Below are 22,302 nucleotides of genomic sequence, written 5' to 3'. Positions count from 1 at the left end.
GAGTCACTAGGAGGTTTGACCGATTAAGAGGAAGTAATTAAATCGGTTAACATGTTTTTAAAACTTACCCATTAGAAAGCTCGATGAACCAAACACACTCTACTCCTAACCGATTCAAATGTAGTCTCTTAATAAAACATCGTCATCCTTATATATATATAAGGGTTAAAATAAAAAGACATAGTTTTGTAGGAAGAGTATGAATGACATAAAATCTAGAATTAGGAAACAAACTACCAATCTCAACCACTAGATCATAGATCAAGGGCTTAGATTTATTCTTACTCTTCTTATGAAACTATTTCTTTTTATTATAACTCACCCCTATATATATATGTGTGTGTGTGTTTTTTTGTTTTCGGTTCTTACAAGCCGATTTGAGCCTCTTTGGAGCTTTGTGTGATTGTTACTTGGGTGAAAGTTTCAGTTTTAATTCTATTGGTGCTATAACAGTGTTAGTGTGTGTGTGTGTGTGTGTGAACAACAGTTGACTTTTGACGTTTTGAAATTAGTTGACTAAAGATTGAATACCATGTTATATATAGACAAAAAAAAAATTAGAAGTATGAAGTATTATTAGTCAAATTTGTGCATGTTTATCCAAACATTTACAACTAAAGATCTTAAAAAGAAACAAATGGACTTAAGACATCAATCATTAAGACATCAATCATATAATATTTTGCATGATCTTACCATTACTTGGGTGCATATGTCTAGGTGCGAAACAAAAACATTTAATAAACTTCCTCCAACGTTTGTTTATCGCTATACTTTTAACATATTTTTCACATGTATTTTTATCATAGTAGTGATGATGTAATAAACATAAATATTTGGTCATCTTACTTTCAATTTAAGTGCACTACAAGGCATCATCATAGAACATGACTCCATTTCCGTGACCTTTGTCCAACTTTACATCATAAGAGATTCGCAAGTGGTTCAATTGTCGGTCCCTTGATATCCGAATGGCTTCGTTGTATTCTTTAACTTTAGTATCCCCACATTTCAAATTGAGGATGCACGTATCCGTAGTCAAGAGGACTTAATGACATATGTTCTGGAGTTGATTCTTCGGTTCATCTACATGCAAGAGATACCAACCTTGATCATTAGATGCAGTGACGAATCCATAAATTTTTTCTCGTAATCTTTTGGGTCAGTACCCAGTTGACTAACGCTATGTAAATTTTTGGTTCAGTCATTCGGGTCGGGTTAAATCGAAATATAATTTTTTCGGTCCAGTTGTTATTGCGGGGTCAAATCGGGTCAGGTCATATAATAATAAAATAGTTAAACAAAATATAATATAACCAAAATAAAGTACGTGAAACGTAATGTTTCACAATTAAATATTAGTTTTTGCCAGGACTATATATTCAATAACTTAACCTAAAAATAAGTTCGTCTTCTTCCATTGTTCTTTAGTAAAGCTACTGAAAAATCTAAATCTTTACTTTTTCCTCTTCACATTCTTAAATTTCATGGCCCATAATATTTTTCCATGGAAGTCGTAAATTTAAAATTATATGCATGTTTAAATTATTCGTTTTAGAGCGGATCACGTATATTCATATAGCTATAGACAAAATATATATGTTAAAACATTAAAAGAAATTATTAAAAAATTGAATATCATGTACCGAGTAAAAAAGAATAATTAATATAAATGCAAAAATGAAAAACAGAAAACTTGTTTATGAATCAAAATTGATAAATAAAAATAAATAAAATAATAATAGTGATACTTATCTTTTTCTAGTCAGTACTCTACACATTACACATACATACTTTGACCTACTTTTTACATAGCCAACTTTTAATTTTCCCTTTTAAATATTACTTCTTCATCACCCACAGTCTCACATGTGCTCCGGTGTCATCAACAGACACCGGAAAATTTCCGGCTTGTTCAAGTTCAAACTTTTCTTTTCATCTTACGTTCTCTCTAGTTTCATAGGGGTCGGTGTCAAAATTTCACAGGGTCGGTCGGGATTTTAACACCCGTATAGAACTAAATTTCATAATCTCACAGGGGTTGGCCGACCCCCGTACCACCACTGTATATCCGTCTCTGAATAGATGGCCAACAAAAGCGATAAAACACTACAGATTTTCTAACTCACATGTAGATGTGAAAAATTCAACTGTCGATGTCGCTAAAGATAAGAGCACAAAAGCCTTTGACAACAAATGCCATTATAAATTTATGGGGATTGGGTTGGAACCTAAGATCTATTATATTTATAGCTACAAAAAAATTTTGTTTCATGTTAAACGAGTGGAATATGACATGGCACGTTTAACTAAACATGTCATTTTCTTAAACACTAATACAAGCATGTTTAATAAGCAAGTTACATGACATGACACATTTTAACTTGATTAAAAGGAGTCTTTAAATAATTTTTAATCTGACATTCACATGTCTACCTATTATGACACCTAACCTTAGAGAGTTATGGATGACACCATCATTGAATGGATGGAGGTCCTAAAATGTTGAATTTCATTAAGGGGAAAATGTTATTATGAGGTTACTTCATAATCGCGTCTTATAATTTATAGTAAACTACATGAGTGGTTATTATGACATATATAAGTTTTATTTTCCGTACTTAGTTTAAGAGATCATATATACTTCGTTCGTAAGCTTAACAAATTACATATACTATATCTACCATTTATTTGAACACAATTGATTTTTAAGATGGGTGTGCATTAGACTTTTTAACGTTGAATTATCTAGGAAAAATAAAAATAGACTCCTACCTACCCCCCCCCCCCACCCACCCACGACGTAAATACTTCCTTCCCTCTTCACCCCCTCTCATAGAATTTCTTTTGGCTCACTTATAGCCAGCCTGCTAGCCGCAGACTTTCTTTCACATGAACTTGTGGTGTCCGACACCTTCCCATGCAAGCTGGACGTGATCAGTTGAGCAACGCGTTACTTCAAATTATCCATTATGGAGTTTCTTATAAATTAATTTAGAAACTGTCTCGTAGTCTCTTAATGATTTATAAATTTTTAGTGGTTAAAAGATACCCTAAGGTTACACTTGTTAGTTGTTAGTTGCTGGTGCATAGCCCACTGACATGTATTGTATCATCTCACTCATTTTCTTTTTGTGTCCTTTGATTTGTCATGATTACAAAACTCGACCCAATCTATGACAATGATTTTTCTTTCTAACCAAGTCGTCATTGTTATAAGTACTCCTCAATTGTTTTTTTTTTTGAACGACCAACTAAGTAACACCGGGTATTTTGTACGCGGCCTCCATTGGCTAAAGGTAGCCCGAGCCGGCCATTAGTCCAGACGGACAAAGCCCCTAGCGGTCCACCTATTGAGGGATTCACCGGATAAAACCCGACCCCACGCCCGCCAAATGGCACGATATTAACCATCTCAAAACTTATATAACTTATATTAGATTATTCATCCTCAATATAATAGTTTTAGCAAAATAACCTTAGACTTTTACATATTGGTGCATTAGAAATTGTACATGGCTAACTACTTTTATAAGATATATAAATATATATTATTATGACGTGATCCCGGTCAAACACCGGTCCTCCCTCCCAGGTTGGTCCAACCTTTGACCCGGTAAGACGTCCGGGTCGACGTCCGGGCCGGGTTTGAAAACATTGCTCACGAACCAACAAACATATTTTAAGTTGCTTATAAATTTATGTCATCACATATTAATCTTATTAGCGCTTACAATGGATAAAATATTTAAAAGTTACACACAAATTTACAAAAACGCTCTTACATTTTAATTTTTTCATCATGTCGTTTACAAAACCAATAACGTTTATAGTAACATTTTATTTTGATATTTATTTATACTTTTAACATATAAATAAAAATGATCAATAATAATCTATCATTATTTACAACTTAAAGTTTTATTTAATATGAGTTTTATTATTTAAATTGTAAATGATATCTCCACTAAAATAGTTCAAAAACAAAGCAATCTAAATAAAAAACCATTACAATCAGATATATAATTTAACCTTTGTTATTTAGAAAAGGGGGAATTTCATGTATCTCTAAACTTTTAAATATTATCATATTTATCTGAAATCACAAGTTTTCAATCTATATATATTAAAGTAACAGGCTTTAACTCAACTTTCCCTATTCCTATTGATTGTTTCATAAACTTTTCATATATATCTACCATCTCTCTAATTTTTATTTGAATAAAATAAATCAAAATTAAATTAAAATAAGATACAATCAATTCTCTTTACTGATTCTCTTTAACTTTAATTTAATATTTAATTTAATAATGATTAACCAATTTATTTATTAATTAATTATGATTTTTATTGTTTATGTTATTGTTATTATTATGTATCTAACTAATATAACTTAATTAACCTAAAAACTCAAATCAATTTTTCTCTTTCACGCCTCCATTTTCATTGATGGTTCTATCCTGTTCCACCTATCACTTTCTTCAATTCATTTATCTGTCAAATTCACGGTCCACCATCTATGAAGGTGCTCACCATCAACATTACCTCAAGTCAGTTTAATCATCAGACTTCCTTCCAAGTTTAACTTACTTGAGATAATTAATTGATATTTCATCCATTTGATTCAATATAAAACAACCTAATATACAGATATTACGGATTTAACTATACTATAATTGTGTGTAATTTGATATTTATGAAATATCAATTTCTGTAAATTAGGGATAAATTTTCCATTTGATTAAGGAATTCTTAATTACGAAATTTCTATATTTTAATAAATTATGATATATCATTTGATCATTTTATTAAGGTTTTGATTAAGCATTTTTAAGGGTTACTATAAATACGGATTTTGACCGATTGACTAATTCAAAATTAGTCAATCAAAGATTTTAATATATGAGGCTGATTCTAATTTGAAATATATGTTAATTTATAATTATTTTTACTACTTACCATATGTTATATCAATGACTCAATATTTAAATTGTTGTTTATTATAATAAAATTGTGTTACATAAAAAAACAGAAATTACTTAGTTATTTTTACACAGCTTATGTCAGTTACTTAATTATTCAAATGCTTATTAATTATATTATGTTGACTATTTTTATAAATTTCAACCATATGATTCACAATTTAAATATATCATAATTGATTATAATTTTAGATATTAGATATACGGTAATTGATAATCATTCAAGATATACGATAATTATTTAATTGATTGAATTGATGATTAATTATATTCATGTAAATAAAAAAAGTAGTAACTTATTTTTCCATATTAAAAAGTTAATTCCGTATGTTTAAATATAGTCTAGAATTAAATATTTGAATTGAATTATTTTGTATTTAACAACATTACATTTTAGTAATTCAAATTTTGAAAATCCCTTAGTCCTCATTCCCTAATTTTCGTCCATGATTTAATGTAATTGAAGTTCCCTAATTTTATGTTTTTAATTAATTCTGTATATACATTCCTTCTTTATTCATTCATCCCAAAATTCAATTATTTACTATGAACTATATATAAATACTTCACTTTCACACAAAAATTCTTACACTATCACACCAAATTGAGCTAAAACGATTTTCTTGATTTCTAAGGTTTATATTTTTGTTGTTTATATCATTCATTTTTTTTCGTTTTTTTGGTTAAAAGTGTTATTTTTCATAAATTAATGTTTTTTTTCCCACCACCAGAAAGATGGAGCCAACAAACATCACTGTGTTGAAGCAATTGGATGTCCTTAACAGTGACTGTATCCTCAAGGTGCGTATTCTCAAACTTGGACGTCTAAAGGATAATTCAAAGCCCGGAGAAGATTGGTCCATCGAAATGATTGTTCAAGATGAAATGGTAGTTAGCCCAAACAATAATCAATACATGTATATAAATTCGTTAAAAAATTAGCCCAAATATATTTATGTGTATAATTAGCCCAAACAATAATATAATTCCGTGTATAATTTTTAGGGATTTATACCATCGAAATGACTGCATATTGCCCGGAGAAGTTGATTTTTTTTAATACAAGTATTCAAATTTCGTCAACATTTTAACCAAAAAAAATCAAAATTTGGTCACCATTTAATTAAATGTATACAAGTATGTTTTGTGATATTAAATTTCCCTTACATACTGTTATGAATTTAATGATTTATATCGTCACTAAATCTAAATCTAACTCGAATTGCATTTTGGCATGCCTTGGAATATTGTAAGGTTAATTTATCCAACAATGTATAATGAAATAAGGTTTGTATTGTTTTCATTAGTGTTATTTTTATCATTCATAAGTGTGTATATATATATGTGTGTGTGTGTGTGTGTGTGTGTGTGTTATATTATCATAATTACATTTAGTTATGTTTATTTTGTGTCACCATTTTATAACCATAGTCCTCAAAGTTTTATGCCATTTTAATATATTATAAACTTTAAAGTGTAACTCAAATGTATATTTTGTAAATCAATGGTCAAACATTTCATAATGTCACATTAATGCGATTGAAACTTATTATTTTTAAAAGGATTTTCAGTTTTAAATTTTAAACTTTTGAATTTTATTGGTCAAATATTCCATAATGTCTAAATGTACCATGATTAAAAATGCATTATTACTAAAAAGATATCCAATTTTAAAATTTAAAATTTACAATAACTTAAACGCCTTGTTATTGAGTTTTTTAACTAAGGAAAGAAAAGGAAAGGAGAGGGAAGGATAAGAAAGGGAATGGAAGGGAATATTTTTTTTTAATTAGGTGTGTTCTTGAGTTGGAAGGAAATTAGTGTAACATCTGCCCCGATCCGACCCGACCCAGGTACCCGTTTCCCTTATCCGATCTCTTTCTTTTATGATTTAATATTTATTTATACTTATATTTTACTTTTAATAATAAAAATATATATTTCCTTCCCGCCTCTCTCTCTCTCTCTCTCTCTCTTTCTTTCCGCCGTCCCCTCCCTCTTCCTTCTCTCTTTCCGCCTTATTTCCCTCTTTTCTTCTAACTCTTTGATTATCCTTTGGTTCTTCCCGCCTAAGGATGTCTGCAGCTCCACGCGCCAGACTCCTTACATGGAAGCCTGCGTGAAGACATCTTGTTCCTGCGATGCGTGAAGAGAACTCTTCTCGCAGCGCGCTAAGAATGTATGTTCTTCCCGCAATGCGCTAAGAATGTTTGTTCTTCCCGCGATGCGCTTAGAATTCTTGTTCTTCACGCAGCGCGCTAAGGAATTATGATTCTTCCCGCAGCACGCTAAGGATTGTTGTGCCAGCCTTCGCGCTCGCGCACTCAGCCTTCTCGCGCTTGACCCTTTAGTCTAGTCCTGTTTTATCCAGCCTGTATGCTTTTGTGTTGCCTTTTCTTCTGAGCTGTTGACCTAACCTATCTAATGTCTGAATAGTTACTTTCGGCGCAGCATGCGTACCAACCCCCATTGGTTGGTAGAAAAAGTGACTGACATTATCTTTTGAGATCTGCTTTTGCCATGCTTGACCAGTACCTTTATCTGATCCGCCCATGCTTTTTACTGTTCCCTGTCAGCTTTATCTTGCCCCCTGCAGCTGCCATATCTTTTGATATCTTTTGTTATCTTTTGTTTTGTCTTGTTCTGTTTGTCTTGGAATCTTTTCCCTTTTTTTCTGGATTTATGTCTCCTAGGGTTTCTCTATAAATAATAGTATTATTTTTCCTAACACTACACACACAAAACACTTACTCTCTCCTGTTCTCTTGCCCCTTGCTCTCTCTGCCGTCTTCCTCTCTGCCTCCGTCTTCCTCCCTGTTCTGCCCTGCTTTTTCGGTAATATATATATTATATATAATAATTTACTTATTAATTATGCTAACTCATAATCAAGACTTAAAACCAATCATTAAAACAATAATCTTATTTATAGGTTAACTTGTGCTTGTTTAAAGTTGGTTCTTGCTTTATCTTACACCGCATCGTTTATCAAGTGAGTAATCTCGTATCTAATCCCTTTTTGCTTTTAATGTTTTGGGATGTTCATGTGTTCATACAAACTTAGAGTCTTAAACTGTTTATGAACTTTAGTCGCGCAGTATCCCATGTGTTGAGGACGTAGACTTGGCTGTTTATTTGTATGTGTGGATCATTAACCGTCTTGTCGGTCTATTCCGCAGTTTTCATGGTACCATTAGATGAACACGGGAGAACATTCGTTTATGATTTTCTCTTTTGTTTACACATGCACAGTTAGTCTTGTTTGTGAGCTCAATTGTGAGCACTGGCAGTCTTGTCTCTTAGAGTTGGTCCCGATCAGATTACACCCTTGTTGAAAACCAGACATACACATGTTGCGCGCAGATTTATGATTATCTATGTATTGTATTAAACTTGATTTCTCACCAACACGCAAGTGTTTGACGTTTATTTTAACACATGATCAGGTTTGCAGTAGCTGTTTTGGAGCTTGTGGACACGTAGGACGTTTTCACTTTTGGACCTAGAATTAAAATGTATTAAGACAAGTTAATGTTTGAATGTTATAATTTATAATATATTGATTTATGTTTGATTTATGTTCTTTATTTTCCCCGCTGCGCGTGCGCGATAAAATGTGTATTAATAAATATTGACACCAATAGTGTCGCGAGTAATGAAGCAATATGTGGCGCCCCGATGTATAATCCGCCTTTGGTCGGGGTGTTACAGATTGGTATCAGAGCTCGTTGACTTTAGGATAGGTGGTTAGACGTAACGGCCTAGAATACCTAAGAGTCCCTTCTCGCGCATGAGAGAAATCTCATGATTGCGCGCTTATTGTTAATTACTCGTTATTTATGAATATGCTCGCGCTTGCGCAGTATATGATTTTATGTTTTATTCCGCGATATTTCGATTTTTGTGAATTTCGATTTTTATTGATTTTACTTACATATTCGTTTGTTGGGATTGAAAATCCGAAAAGTCATGGTGATACATGAATAGTTGATTTTCAATTTCCATTTACGATTATGTTCTGAGGTTGGAGACTTGAAAAGTCATGGTGATACATGAATTGTCAACCTCCAATACTCATTTTCTTGTATATTTTATATTGAGGATTGAAAAGTCATGGTGATACGTGAATCGTCAACCTCCAATGCTCGTTTGCTCGTATATTTTAAATTGGGAATTCGGAAAGTCATGGTGATACATGAATTGTCGATTCTTGATTCGAATTTGTTACCTTTATTAAGTCTGCATTTAGGGTCATTTATTTTACTTTAACTTTTGATAGCATCTAACTCCGTGAAACCAAGCTTTATAAAGTTATACTGTGCGATAAAACCAAGATATTAACTAAAATTAAAACTTTTATAGAATGCCTCCGCTATCTCGCCGATTTCAGAGAAGAGAAGCCTCGCGCATGCGTAGACAGCAACGTTCCCAGGAAATGGCCGCCGCAATAGCCCAAGCTTTGAGCCAAAACAATACCAACACCTCGAGTTATAACATTAAGACATTTAATGCGGGTAACCCTCCAAAGTTCACAGGTCTCGAAGGAGCCACCGTGATGCTCCAGTGGCTCGAGAAGATAGAAAACACTTTCCTTCACACCCAATGCCCCTCAGACAGACGAACCCTATATGCTTCCAGTGTCCTGGAATCCAGAGCGCTTACATGGTGGAATGGAGTAGCCCATGCGCGTGGCGCAGAGGCTGCTTCTAGCATGACATGGGAGGAATTCAAGGAAATTCTTACGCGAGAATTCTGCCCTCCCAACGAAGTTAAGCGCCTGGAGGAAGAATTTTGGAACTTGAAGCAGTACAGCGGTGAAGCGCGCGAGTACGCGACGCGCTTCCATGAACTAAGCCTGCTTGTCCCTCACCTTGTTACCCCTTCCCGCCGAGCCATAGAGAAATTCCTTGGGGGTCTCCCCATGGAAATTCAAGATTCTGTATGGGCCAGAAACCCAGTTACCCTCTCTGACGCCATCGAGTTGGCCGCTGTGCTTAGCGACAACCATGTCAGAGCAGGAACCCTGTTCCTGCGGGGAACTGAGAAGACCAAAACCACCAAAACTGTCCCTGAACCCGCAGAAACCAAACCAGAACCCTCAAACCGTAACAACCTCAAGCGCAGGCGCAAGGCCTATGCGCTTACCAACCCGCCCATTGTCCAGCAACCCGTTTACCAACCCCCAGTTTACGCGCCTAACCCACTGTCAACCTACCCAGCACCTCCTGCAGTCCATAACTATGCCTTAACCAATCCAGCACTCCCTGCCCCGCCAACTAAGAAACCTTACACAGGAAACCATCCCTTTTGCCCAACCTGTAGATTTCACCACCCAACCCAAACCCCGTGTCGACTTTGTAACCGATGTGGCCGTACTGGTCACACTGCTGAAAACTGTAGAGTCCTTCCCGCCAATCCAATTGCGCCAACACCACCAGTCTACCCGCAGAACCCACAATCAATCTACCAAAACCCACGACCCAGATCGTGCTTTAACTGCGGTGATCCCAGTCATTTCCGGAACGCGTGCCCAAGACTACAAGTTCAGATTACGCAAGCGAATCCGGTGAACCAGATTTCGAACCAAGTGACGCGTGGACGAGCTTTTAACATAACCGCGCACCAAGCGCAAGCGAATAATGACGTAGTTAATGGTACATTTTTACTTAACGGATTTTATGCTTCTGTACTTTTTGATACTGGCGCCGATCGAAGCTTTATCTCTCGCGCCTTCGAGCAGAAGCTTGCGCGACCGCGCAACGATTTAAAAGAAGATTTTTCAGTTGAATTGGCTAATGGTGAAATTATTTTAATTAACTCAGTGATTAAAGATTGCACGCTTAACCTTAACGAAAACGATTTTCTAATCGACCTCATCCCCATGCCTCTTGGAAGCTTTGATGTTATCATTGGTATGGACTGGCTCTCGAAGAATCGCGCCGAAGTTATTTGCGCCAAGAAATTGATTCGCATACCTCGAGAAAATGGTGATCTTTACATTTACGGCGAAAAACCCTCCAGTGGTCTTAAACTTATGTCTTGCGCCGAAGCCCGTAGGCTCATGCGGAAAAGGTGTGTTGCATTTCTAGCCCATGTGGTTAAACCTGCTGAAGAGAAGAAGCTTCGCGATATCCCTGTTGTGCGTGATTTCCCTGAAGTTTTTCCTGATGATCTTCCTGGTATCCCTCCCGCTCGTGAAGTCGAGTTCCGTATTGATCTTGTCCCTGGTGCTTCCCCCGTGGCTAAATCTCCTTATCGTCTTGCACCCGCTGAGATGCAAGAATTGGCCAGCCAACTTCAAGAGTTGACTGCTAAAGGATTCATTCGCCCTAGCTCTTCGCCCTGGGGTGCTCCGGTGTTGTTCGTTAAAAAGAAAGATGGATCGTTTCGCATGTGTATTGATTACCGCGAGTTGAACAAACTCACCATTAAAAACCGGTACCCCTTACCGCGTATTGACGACCTCTTTGATCAACTCCAAGGTGCCTCTTGTTTCTCGAAGATTGATCTCCGCTCTGGTTATCACCAGTTGCGCATCCGCGATGAAGATGTCCCGAAGACTGCTTTTCGAACTCGTTATGGCCATTTTGAATTCTTGGTCATGTCCTTCGGTTTAACCAACGCACCCGCCGTTTTCATGGATCTAATGAATCGGGTGTGTAGGCCTTTCTTGGATAAATTCGTGATTGTGTTTATCGATGATGTTCTGGTGTATTCTAAGACCAAGGCCGAGCACGAGCAACATCTTCGGTTGGTGTTGCAAAAGCTCCGAACCGAGCAGCTCTATGCTAAGCTTTCCAAGTGTGAATTCTGGTCTGATGAAGTACAGTTTCTTGGCCATGTTGTGAACAAGATGGGTATTCATGTCGACCCATCCAAAATTGAAGCAATCAAGAACTGGATTACGCCATCCTCTCCTTCTGAGATCCGTTCCTTTCTGGGCTTAGCTGGTTATTACCGGCGCTTCATTTCGAACTTCTCGAAGATCGCTTTGCCTTTAACAGCTCTAACGCACAAAGGTAAACCGTATATTTGGGGCTCGAAGCAAGAAGAAGCCTTTCTAACGCTCAAGCGTTTGTTGTGTGAAGCTCCTGTTCTTGCGCTACCTGAGGGTAATGATGATTTTATCGTGTATTGCGATGCATCCAACCAAGGTCTCGGTTGTGTTCTTATGCAACGAGGCAAGGTTATCGCTTACGCATCAAGGCAACTCAAGGTTCATGAAAAGAATTATACAACTCACGACCTCGAACTTGGTGCAGTTGTTTTTGCCTTGAAGATCTGGAGACACTACCTTTATGGTACTAAGTGTATCCTCTACACTGACCATAAAAGCCTTCAGCATATCTTTGATCAGAAGGAACTTAACATGAGACAACGCCGATGGAACGAACTCATCAGCGATTACGATTGTGAGATCCGGTATCATCCTGGTAAGGCTAATGTGGTAGCCGATGCGCTCAGCCGAAAACCCTGTCAGCTTAACTGTATCTTGCCGCGCACCCAGCTTCACTTCGCGCCGATTCAAAGCAACCTTGAATCGCGTATTCGTGACGCGCAGCGCGCATCCATCAGTAATGGTAACCTTCGCGCCGAGTTAGCGTGTGGCGCGGAAGCGCACTTTGTCCCTAATCTGAGTGGAATTCTCTGCTATCTCAATCGCATCTGGATTCCCTTTGATGAGAATCTTCGCGCTGATATCCTGAGTGAAGCACACAAATCTCGGTATTCTATTCATCCTGGCGCTGATAAGATGTACAAGGATTTGCGCATTACTTATTGGTGGCCCGGTATGAAAAAGGATATTGCTGTGTTCGTAGCTAAATGTCTGACTTGTTCTAAAGTGAAAGCTGAACACCAACGCCCATCTGGTTTGCTCGAACAACCAGAAATTCCTACGTGGAAATGGGAATGTGTAGCAATGGACTTTATTACCAAGTTACCTTTGACAGCAAGCAAACATGATAGCGTTTGGGTAATAGTGGATCGATTGACTAAGTCTGCTCACTTCCTGCCCATTCGTGAAAACTACCGTGTTGAGCAACTCGCGCAGCTTTATGTCAAGGAAATTGTCTGCCGCCATGGTACTCCTTTGAGCATCATATCCGATCGCGATGGCCGTTTTATATCTCGCTTTTGGAAATCTCTCCAATTTGCGCTAGGAACTCGCTTGGACATGAGTACGGCATATCATCCTCAGACTGACGGTCAGTCTGAGCGAACTATTCAAACTCTTGAAGATATGCTCCGATCTTGTGTTCTTGATTTTGGAGGTAATTGGGATTCGCACCTGCCTTTGATCGAGTTCTCTTATAATAACAGCTATCATTCCAGTATCGGTATGGCCCCATTTGAAGCACTTTACGGTCGTAAGTGCCGCTCCCCGATTTGTTGGAGCGAAGTGGGTGAAACTCAAATCACAGGACCCGAACTTGTTCAAGAGACAACAGATAAAATCGCCAAGATCCGTGATCATCTGCTGATTGCTAGAAGCCGACAGAAGAGTTACGCAGATCGCAGGCGAAAGCCTCTCGAATTTCAAGTTGGTGATCTTGTTCTCCTCAAAGTGTCGCCCTGGAAAGGTGTTGTCCGCTTTGGGAAGAAAGGTAAGCTTGCTCCTCGATATGTTGGACCATTCAAGATTCTCGCGCGTGTGGGAAAAGTTGCCTACAGACTTGACCTGCCGCCCGCGCTCAGTAATGTGCATCCAACGTTCCATGTATCCAATCTCAAGAAGTGTTTAGCTGACGAGAACCTTCACATTCCACTTGATGAAGTTCAAGTTGATGAATCTATGCATTTCGTTGAGAAGCCTGTTGAGATTATGGATCGCGAGGTTAAGCAAACCAAGCGCAGTCGTATCCCTATCGTGAAAGTTCGCTGGGAGTCCAAGCGCGGAGCCGAGTTTACATGGGAAAGGGAAGATCAAATGAAGATCAAGTACCCGCACCTGTTCTCTGCGCAACCTACTTCGAGATAAATTTCGGGACGAAATTTCTTAAAGTAGGGGAGACTGTAACATCTGCCCCGATCCGACCCGACCCAGGTACCCGTTTCCCTTATCCGATCTCTTTCTTTTATGATTTAATATTTATTTATACTTATATTTTACTTTTAATAATAAAAATATATATTTCCTTCCCGCCTCTCTCTCTCTCTCTCTCTCTCTTTCTTTCCGCCGTCCCCTCCCTCTTCCTTCTCTCTTTCCGCCTTGTTTCCCTCTTTTCTTCTAACTCTTTGATTATCCTTTGGTTCTTCCCGCCTAAGGATGTCTGCAGCTCCACGCGCCAGACTCCTTACATGGAAGCCTGCGTGAAGACATCTTGTTCCTGCGATGCGTGAAGAGAACTCTTCTCGCAGCGCGCTAAGAATGTATGTTCTTCCCGCAATGCGCTAAGAATGTTTGTTCTTCCCGCGATGCGCTTAGAATTCTTGTTCTTCACGCAGCGCGCTAAGGAATTATGATTCTTCCCGCAGCACGCTAAGGATTGTTGTGCCAGCCTTCGCGCTCGCGCACTCAGCCTTCTCGCGCTTGACCCTTTAGTCTAGTCCTGTTTTATCCAGCCTGTATGCTTTTGTGTTGCCTTTTCTTCTGAGCTGTTGACCTAACCTATCTAATGTCTGAATAGTTACTTTCGGCGCAGCATGCGTACCAACCCCCATTGGTTGGTAGAAAAAGTGACTGACATTATCTTTTGAGATCTGCTTTTGCCATGCTTGACCAGTACCTTTATCTGATCCGCCCATGCTTTTTACTGTTCCCTGTCAGCTTTATCTTGCCCCCTGCAGCTGCCATATCTTTTGATATCTTTTGTTATCTTTTGTTTTGTCTTGTTCTGTTTGTCTTGGAATCTTTTCCCTTTTTTTCTGGATTTATGTCTCCTAGGGTTTCTCTATAAATAATAGTATTATTTTTCCTAACACTACACACACAAAACACTTACTCTCTCCTGTTCTCTTGCCCCTTGCTCTCTCTGCCGTCTTCCTCTCTGCCTCCGTCTTCCTCCCTGTTCTGCCCTGCTTTTTCGGTAATATATATATTATATATAATAATTTACTTATTAATTATGCTAACTCATAATCAAGACTTAAAACCAATCATTAAAACAATAATCTTATTTATAGGTTAACTTGTGCTTGTTTAAAGTTGGTTCTTGCTTTATCTTACACCGCATCGTTTATCAAGTGAGTAATCTCGTATCTAATCCCTTTTTGCTTTTAATGTTTTGGGATGTTCATGTGTTCATACAAACTTAGAGTCTTAAACTGTTTATGAACTTTAGTCGCGCAGTATCCCATGTGTTGAGGACGTAGACTTGGCTGTTTATTTGTATGTGTGGATCATTAACCGTCTTGTCGGTCTATTCCGCAGTTTTCATGGTACCATTAGATGAACACGGGAGAACATTCGTTTATGATTTTCTCTTTTGTTTACACATGCACAGTTAGTCTTGTTTGTGAGCTCAATTGTGAGCACTGGCAGTCTTGTCTCTTAGAGTTGGTCCCGATCAGATTACACCCTTGTTGAAAACCAGACATACACATGTTGCGCGCAGATTTATGATTATCTATGTATTGTATTAAACTTGATTTCTCACCAACACGCAAGTGTTTGACGTTTATTTTAACACATGATCAGGTTTGCAGTAGCTGTTTTGGAGCTTGTGGACACGTAGGACGTTTTCACTTTTGGACCTAGAATTAAAATGTATTAAGACAAGTTAATGTTTGAATGTTATAATTTATAATATATTGATTTATGTTTGATTTATGTTCTTTATTTTCCCCGCTGCGCGTGCGCGATAAAATGTGTATTAATAAATATTGACACCAATAGTGTCGCGAGTAATGAAGCAATATGTGGCGCCCCGATGTATAATCCGCCTTTGGTCGGGGTGTTACAATTAGAGGAAAGGAAAGGATAACATGTTAAAAAATAGTTATCCTTAGTAATCATCCCATTTTTGGGAGGATAACTTATTGGGAAAATACATTAATTTAATCAATCCTAACTCCTCATACTCCTTTCCTTTCCATCCTAAAAAAAACTCAAGAACACTCATTTTTTAACTATCCTTAGTTTTCCTTTCCTTTCCCTCCTTTAAAAAAACTCAAGAACAGGGCGAAAGATTTTTACAATCTGGTCAAACAATCCATAATTAACTTATTAATGTAATTATGGTATTAATTATTCTAATTATTATTAAAATTCAAAAACATATTAAATCATATCATTTACATTATATAAACCTTAAGATTGAAAACCTTAACAATTATAATCTCTCTCTCTGTTTCGGATTACTATCTCCATCATCGCCAATTCCGGTAAGGGGGGTTAATTATTTTCCGGTAAGGTTTAATTTGATACTCTAATAGTCGATTCTCATATTATTCATTATTTCATTAGCAATTTTTTTTCTTTTCCCTTTTTGTTTCTATTGAATTTAATTATTATATAATTTTTTTTATAATCTATTTAGGTTCCATATCAAAATAAAAAATTCAATGGAGATGTTGAACTATTATGGTTTTCCGGTAAGGTATTATGAAAAATACTATAATACCAGATGGGTTATTAGCATCTTGAGTTGAAGCCATAACAAGTTCAAGTCAATATTAGAGTGTATACAAGTTATGGCTCTATGAATCGTTAAACAAGTCATATAAGCCAATTAATGTTTCCAAGTGTTTAGCTATTAGCTATTAAAAAAATCAATTTGTTCCTTTTTATATTAATCATTGACAACAATGAAATGCTACAAATTAAAGTATAAACGTTGTATAAAAGGAAGTATTTAGGGAGTTGTAAATATTAAATTTATGATACTTTTGTTAAATAAATAGTTAGATTGTATAAATTTTTGTTCGTGTTTTTTTTTTATAGATTCCCCTTTGTTGCAGTATCCAGTGCTGCAAATTATCAAAAAAAAAAAACACGAGTCTCATAGTTGGATGCCAATCCTTACATGTTAAAGAGATAAAATAATTTGCGAATTAATTATTGAATATAGGTGAAGGGAATGTTGGGGGTGGGGGTCCAAATGGCGACAAATGAATGTACAAATTCCCGATGATCTTCTAATTAACAATTCATTATATTCATTATATGATTTAATAGACTTTGTGTATCCTTCGATTTTAGACAAGTTCTATGAACTTACTTTCAAGAACGTGCGATATTGTTGGTTAAAATTATTTGTTTTTATAATTAGACGAATAATATAATATTCAAATATATAATCAAATTTCTTTACGTGACGAATATCCTATTTTCCACCTGTGTACTACACGGGTTAGTAACCTAGTACACATATACTGATATACAATACATTTAACATGATTTAAGGAAATATTATGTTTACAAGTTTAGAAGGACTTTATGATATTACCTATTTATAAAATTTACAAATTCAACTGTCATTTTATTTTATTCTATATTTAGAAAAGAAGATTTATATAAGATAAATAAATATTAATGTTTTTTTGTAAACTTGTTTTCACCTAGTACATATTTTTTTTTGCAGCAGTTCAAAAAAAAACATATTTTTTTTTGCTGTCCTAGAGGACATTCTTGAGTCTCCCCCAAACATGATGAACAGACAAACAAACAACAGATAAGGCTGAGGGGTGTGGGGGGCTCTAATGGGGGCGCGAGTGGGGGCTCCAGCCAATAATATTATGACGTGTGGCAGAGAGAGAAACTGGATAAGGGGGGTGTTGGAGCCCCCGCTGGAGCCCCTGGCCTTGGTGTGGAGGGGCTCCAGCAGGGGCTCCAGCGGATTTTTTTTTATTTTTTTATAAATATATTCAAAAAACGTATTATTAAAAAAACTCATAAATTATTAAGTTTGGAAGATGGGTTGATTTTGGGTTTTATTTTGAAGTTGTGGTGAATGTTTTATGTGAAATGGGTTATATATAGGAAGAAAAAACTTTTTTTTTATTAAATAAGAGCCCAACGGCTCATTTTAAATGTCCAACGGCTAGCAGCACACTCCCCCATGTCTCTTTACGCCAGCCTCTGCCGCTAACCCCATCACGCCTGCTTTGTTTTTTGTGCTCGCGCCCCGCTAGCGCCCCTCTCGCGCCCCGGTGGTGTGGTGCTAGCGCCTAGGGGCGCGAGCGGAGGGGCTCTAGCGCCCCCGTTGAAGCCCCACACCCCTCAGCCTAATAAATAACAAAAACAGAAAGTAACATCTCTGTTTTTTTTGCTGCAACTTCTAAACCCATTTACTTTAAATTAAAAATCACTGCATCCCTTTTGACTAATCTCTCACCACTCCCAATTCAAACCCTTGTTTTAAACCCTGTTTTCTCACAAACACCCTCACTTTCTCTCAAGCTTTCCTTACACCCATTTTGAAAAAAAGTTAAAACATTTTTAGCTTCTTTTCTTTCTGGGTTTGATTTAAATCACAATTTTTCAAGGTTTTATGATATGGGTCTTTGTTTTTCAGCTGTCTTTGTGAATCTTTAAGTGTAATTTGTACCTTCAGTTCAAAAAAAATCAAATCTTGATTAAAAAAAGTTGGAAATTTTCAAGATTTTCTTGATGGGTTTGATTTAAATCACTAAATTTTTTATTTTTATTATATGGGTCTTTGATTTTAAGCTGTATTTGTGAAATCTTGAAGTGTAATTTGTAACTTCTGCTGAAAGAAATTGAATATTGGGTAAAAAAAATTGGAAATTTTCAAGATTTTCTTGATGGGTTTGATTTGAATCACTAAATTTTTTATTTTTATTATATGGGTCTTTGTTTTTAAGCTGTATTTGTGAATCTTGAAGTGTAATTTGTAACTTCAGTTCAAAAAAAAATCAAAACTTGATTATAAAAAAATGATGATTTTCAAGATTTTCTTGGTGGGTTTACTCTGGATTGGAGTAAAAGCTGCTGTTCTTGAAGATGACAAAAGAGCATTGTTGTATTTAATGAACAATCTTGCACACTCCAGGTCTCTAAATTGGGATTCCAACTCAACCACTGTGTGTAATCACTGGACTGGTGTCACGTGCAGTGAAGATGGGTCACGTGTCACTGCTCTCCGGCTTCCCGGAGTTGGTTTTCACGGCCATATTCCGGTCAACACCATTAGCAGACTCTCTGCTTTACAGATCTTGAGCCTTAGATCCAATGGTATTACTGGTCAATTTCCTGCTGATTTTATTAACCTCAAGAACTTGTCTTTGTTATACCTTCAGTTTAATAAGTTTTCTGGGCCATTACCTTTTGATTTCACTGTTTGGAAGAATTTAACAATTATTAATCTTTCAAACAATATGTTTAATGGGTCAATCCCAAATTCAGTTTCAAAGCTATCCCATCTTTCTGCTTTGAATCTTGCTAATAACTCACTTGTTGGTCAAATTCCTGACTTGGGTATGCATTATCTTGAAAGTCTTGATCTTTCTAATAATCATCTCACTGGGGTGGTCCCTAAGTCACTCCACAAGTTTCCAAAATCAGTGTTTGAAGGTAACAATGTGTCTATGATTTATTCATCTGATGAAGTCCCTATTGTTATGCCCCCTCATAAACCAAGTCAAAACCGAAAAGATGGTAAAAAGTTGAGTGAGAAAGCACTTTTGGGTATAATCGTAGCGGTTTCGGCAGTTGGGTTGATTGGGATTGTTGTTGTTTGGATGGTTTGTTGTTTGAAAAGGAATGATAGAGATGGGATTTCTTCAAAGCTTGAAAAAGGTGGAATGTCGCCCGAAAAGGCGATTTCGAGAACACAAGATGCGAATAACCGACTGGTTTTCTTTGAGGGGTGTAATTATGCATTTGATTTGGAGGATTTGTTAAGGGCTTCTGCTGAGGTTTTGGGGAAGGGTACTTTTGGAATGTCGTATAAGGCGATTCTTGAAGACGGGACTTCGGTCGTGGTGAAAAGGTTGAAAGATTTGAGTGTTGGGAAACGGGAATTCGAGCAGCAAATGGGCGTTGTTGGGAGTATTAAGCACGAGAATGTGATCGAGTTGAGGGCTTATTATTACTCGAAAGACGAGAAGCTAACGGTTTGTGAGTATTATAGTCAAGGGAGTGTTGCCACTATGTTGCACGGTATGTTCTTGATCTGTTTAACTTGTTTAATTATGTTCTTGTTTTAGTTATAGCTATAATCTTATCATTGCATTTTAGTGCTTCAATAATAGTGAATTTAATTCAAAATTCTAGATTCTTGAAAGGGGTAAACATGTAATAATAAAGTTATAAACCTAATTATTGAGATTGATTATCTTACTCTAATCCTTCAAATCAAAGTCCCTTAAATCGTAGTTAAAGTAGTGATCTTGATTCTTGTTCTTATTACTTTTAAGGTTTAAGAACAAATAATGGTAACAACTAACAAGAATCCAAGTTAGTTAGGTATTCTTGAAAGTTTATGATTCATATATTCACACAAACGTTCTTCGGTTAGTGGGCCGGATCTTGATATCACTATAGGTGGAAATGCATGCCAACCACACAACATGGATGAACCTAAAATGGACTTATAGTGTTTGTATTATACTGCATTAGGTTCAAGGATAGGAAGAAATTGTGGTCAAGTGAGTTCAAACTAGATTTCTTTTAAGTTTTAGGCTTCATTCGTTTGGTGTAATATGTCGGTCATCATCTTATCTAGATGTTGATGGACCCATGAACCGAAGGTGAAGGGACCGACATTGTCCAATCATATAATACCAATGAACCTGAAAACCAGTTGGGTTCATACATTTTGTACATGTGTGTATGGTTACACCAGGATCATGCCAAGAATGTCTTGAAACCGAAAGGTTCAAGATCAAGCCTCTTAAGTCATATTCAGGAATATATTATGAAAAACAATCCATTTTTTAATATATAATATAGGGGAGGGATTTACTCATACACTAAATTAAATATTGCGAGAACACGCAGATCAAATGCAACATGCTTATTTTCAATCTTACAAATATTTAGAAGTAATTTTAGAAATTTATGTTTATTTATCTCCCTTGAAATTAATTGAAAAAAATGAACATATGTATGTATACACACATATATATGTATACACATATGTATATGTATATATGTACATAATTATATGCATATGTATGCATGTTTGATATAGTTGGATTATTGAATTATACATGAAAGAGAAATAAGTTAGTGATTAATATAAGAATCAATCCATGTGGGAGAAGGGAATCTTTACTAGAAAATTTTTGGTCCATTTGTTGTTTGCATTTGTCTTGTATTCATCATTCTCACTTTTTATAATCCAAATTTATTTTAATGTCCCACAAAAGTCAAATGCTGAATAGTTTTTTGCCTTCACATTATTATGTTATAACTTATAAACTTCTAATTATTGGTAACTATTATTGTACATTATAGGTAACCGAGGCGAAGACCGGGTCACGTTGACTTGGGAAACCCGACTTCAAATAGCCGTAGGTGCAGCCCGAGGCCTAGCTCGGGTCCACACCGAGCCAGGCGTAAAACTCGTTCATGGAAACATTAAATCATCAAACGTTTTCCTAAACTCCCAAAACTACGGGTGCATCTCAGATATCGGGTTGTCAACTGTCATGTCACAAATCGCCACCCCGATCGCCCGGGCCGCAGGGTACCGGGCCCCAGAAATAACCGACACCCGAAAAGGTACTCAGCCGTCAGACGTCTATAGCTTTGGTGTGTTATTACTCGAGCTGTTGACCGGTAAGTCACCAGTCCACACCACGAGTGGTGACGAGGTCATCCATTTGGTTAGGTGGGTCCACTCGGTGGTGCGGGAAGAGTGGACCGGGGAGGTTTTTGATGTGGAACTACTAAAGTACCCCAACATTGAGGAGGAGATGGTGGAGATGTTGCAGATTGGGATGTCGTGTGTCGCAAGGGTACCCGATCAACGACCAAAAATGACGGAGGTTGTTAGAATGTTGGAAGATGTTAGACGGAACAAGGGACGACCGGAGATTTTTGAGACGGAGTCATCAGGTAATTAAGGGTCTGGCTGTTGGTGTTTCATTAACTTGATGAAATGGATTTATGGTATACTTTCATGGTATTATTTTGTGTTGTATGACTTGTATCCTAAGTTTTTAATTTATTAACTTTGTATGCAAGATTTAGCTTCAATCTGAATTGAGTTTCTACTTTTTTATTTTATTTGGTCTGTTTGTTTAATTAAGTTAAAAAATTGTAATGTTTTTTTTAATGAGATTATTAGTTTATAATTAATCTTGTTTTATTATTGTTCCATTGTTTGAAATGAATAATTCTGTATCAATTGTGTATTACTTCATTTTATTAAAAGTTAAAGAGTAGGAATATTATATATGATAGTTAATT

The 22,302-nt window shown here is 36.5% G+C and overlaps 1 protein-coding gene across 1 annotated transcript; it reads left to right on the top strand.

Annotated features, from left to right (window-relative positions):
• Positions 1-18,252: 18,252 nt before the first annotated feature.
• Positions 18,253-22,096, top strand: LOC143627283 (putative inactive receptor kinase At4g23740). Its single transcript, XM_077097139.1, has 3 exons — positions 18,253-18,477; positions 18,789-20,046; positions 21,346-22,096. The coding sequence occupies exons 2-3, from the start codon at positions 18,822-18,824 to the stop codon at positions 21,954-21,956; spliced, it is 1,836 nt and encodes a 611-aa protein (XP_076953254.1). The 5' UTR covers positions 18,253-18,477; positions 18,789-18,821; the 3' UTR covers positions 21,957-22,096.
• Positions 22,097-22,302: the final 206 nt, after the last annotated feature.

The sequence above is a fragment of the Bidens hawaiensis genome, unplaced genomic scaffold (assembly GCF_021521415.1).
Source record: "Bidens hawaiensis isolate Kalapana, Puna unplaced genomic scaffold, B.hawaiensis_p1.1 tig00004618_1, whole genome shotgun sequence".
In the NCBI taxonomy this organism is placed as follows: Eukaryota; Viridiplantae; Streptophyta; class Magnoliopsida; order Asterales; family Asteraceae; genus Bidens; species Bidens hawaiensis.
The sequence above is the reverse complement of the archived record's forward strand: the minus strand, read 5'-3'. Positions and strand labels throughout refer to the sequence as shown.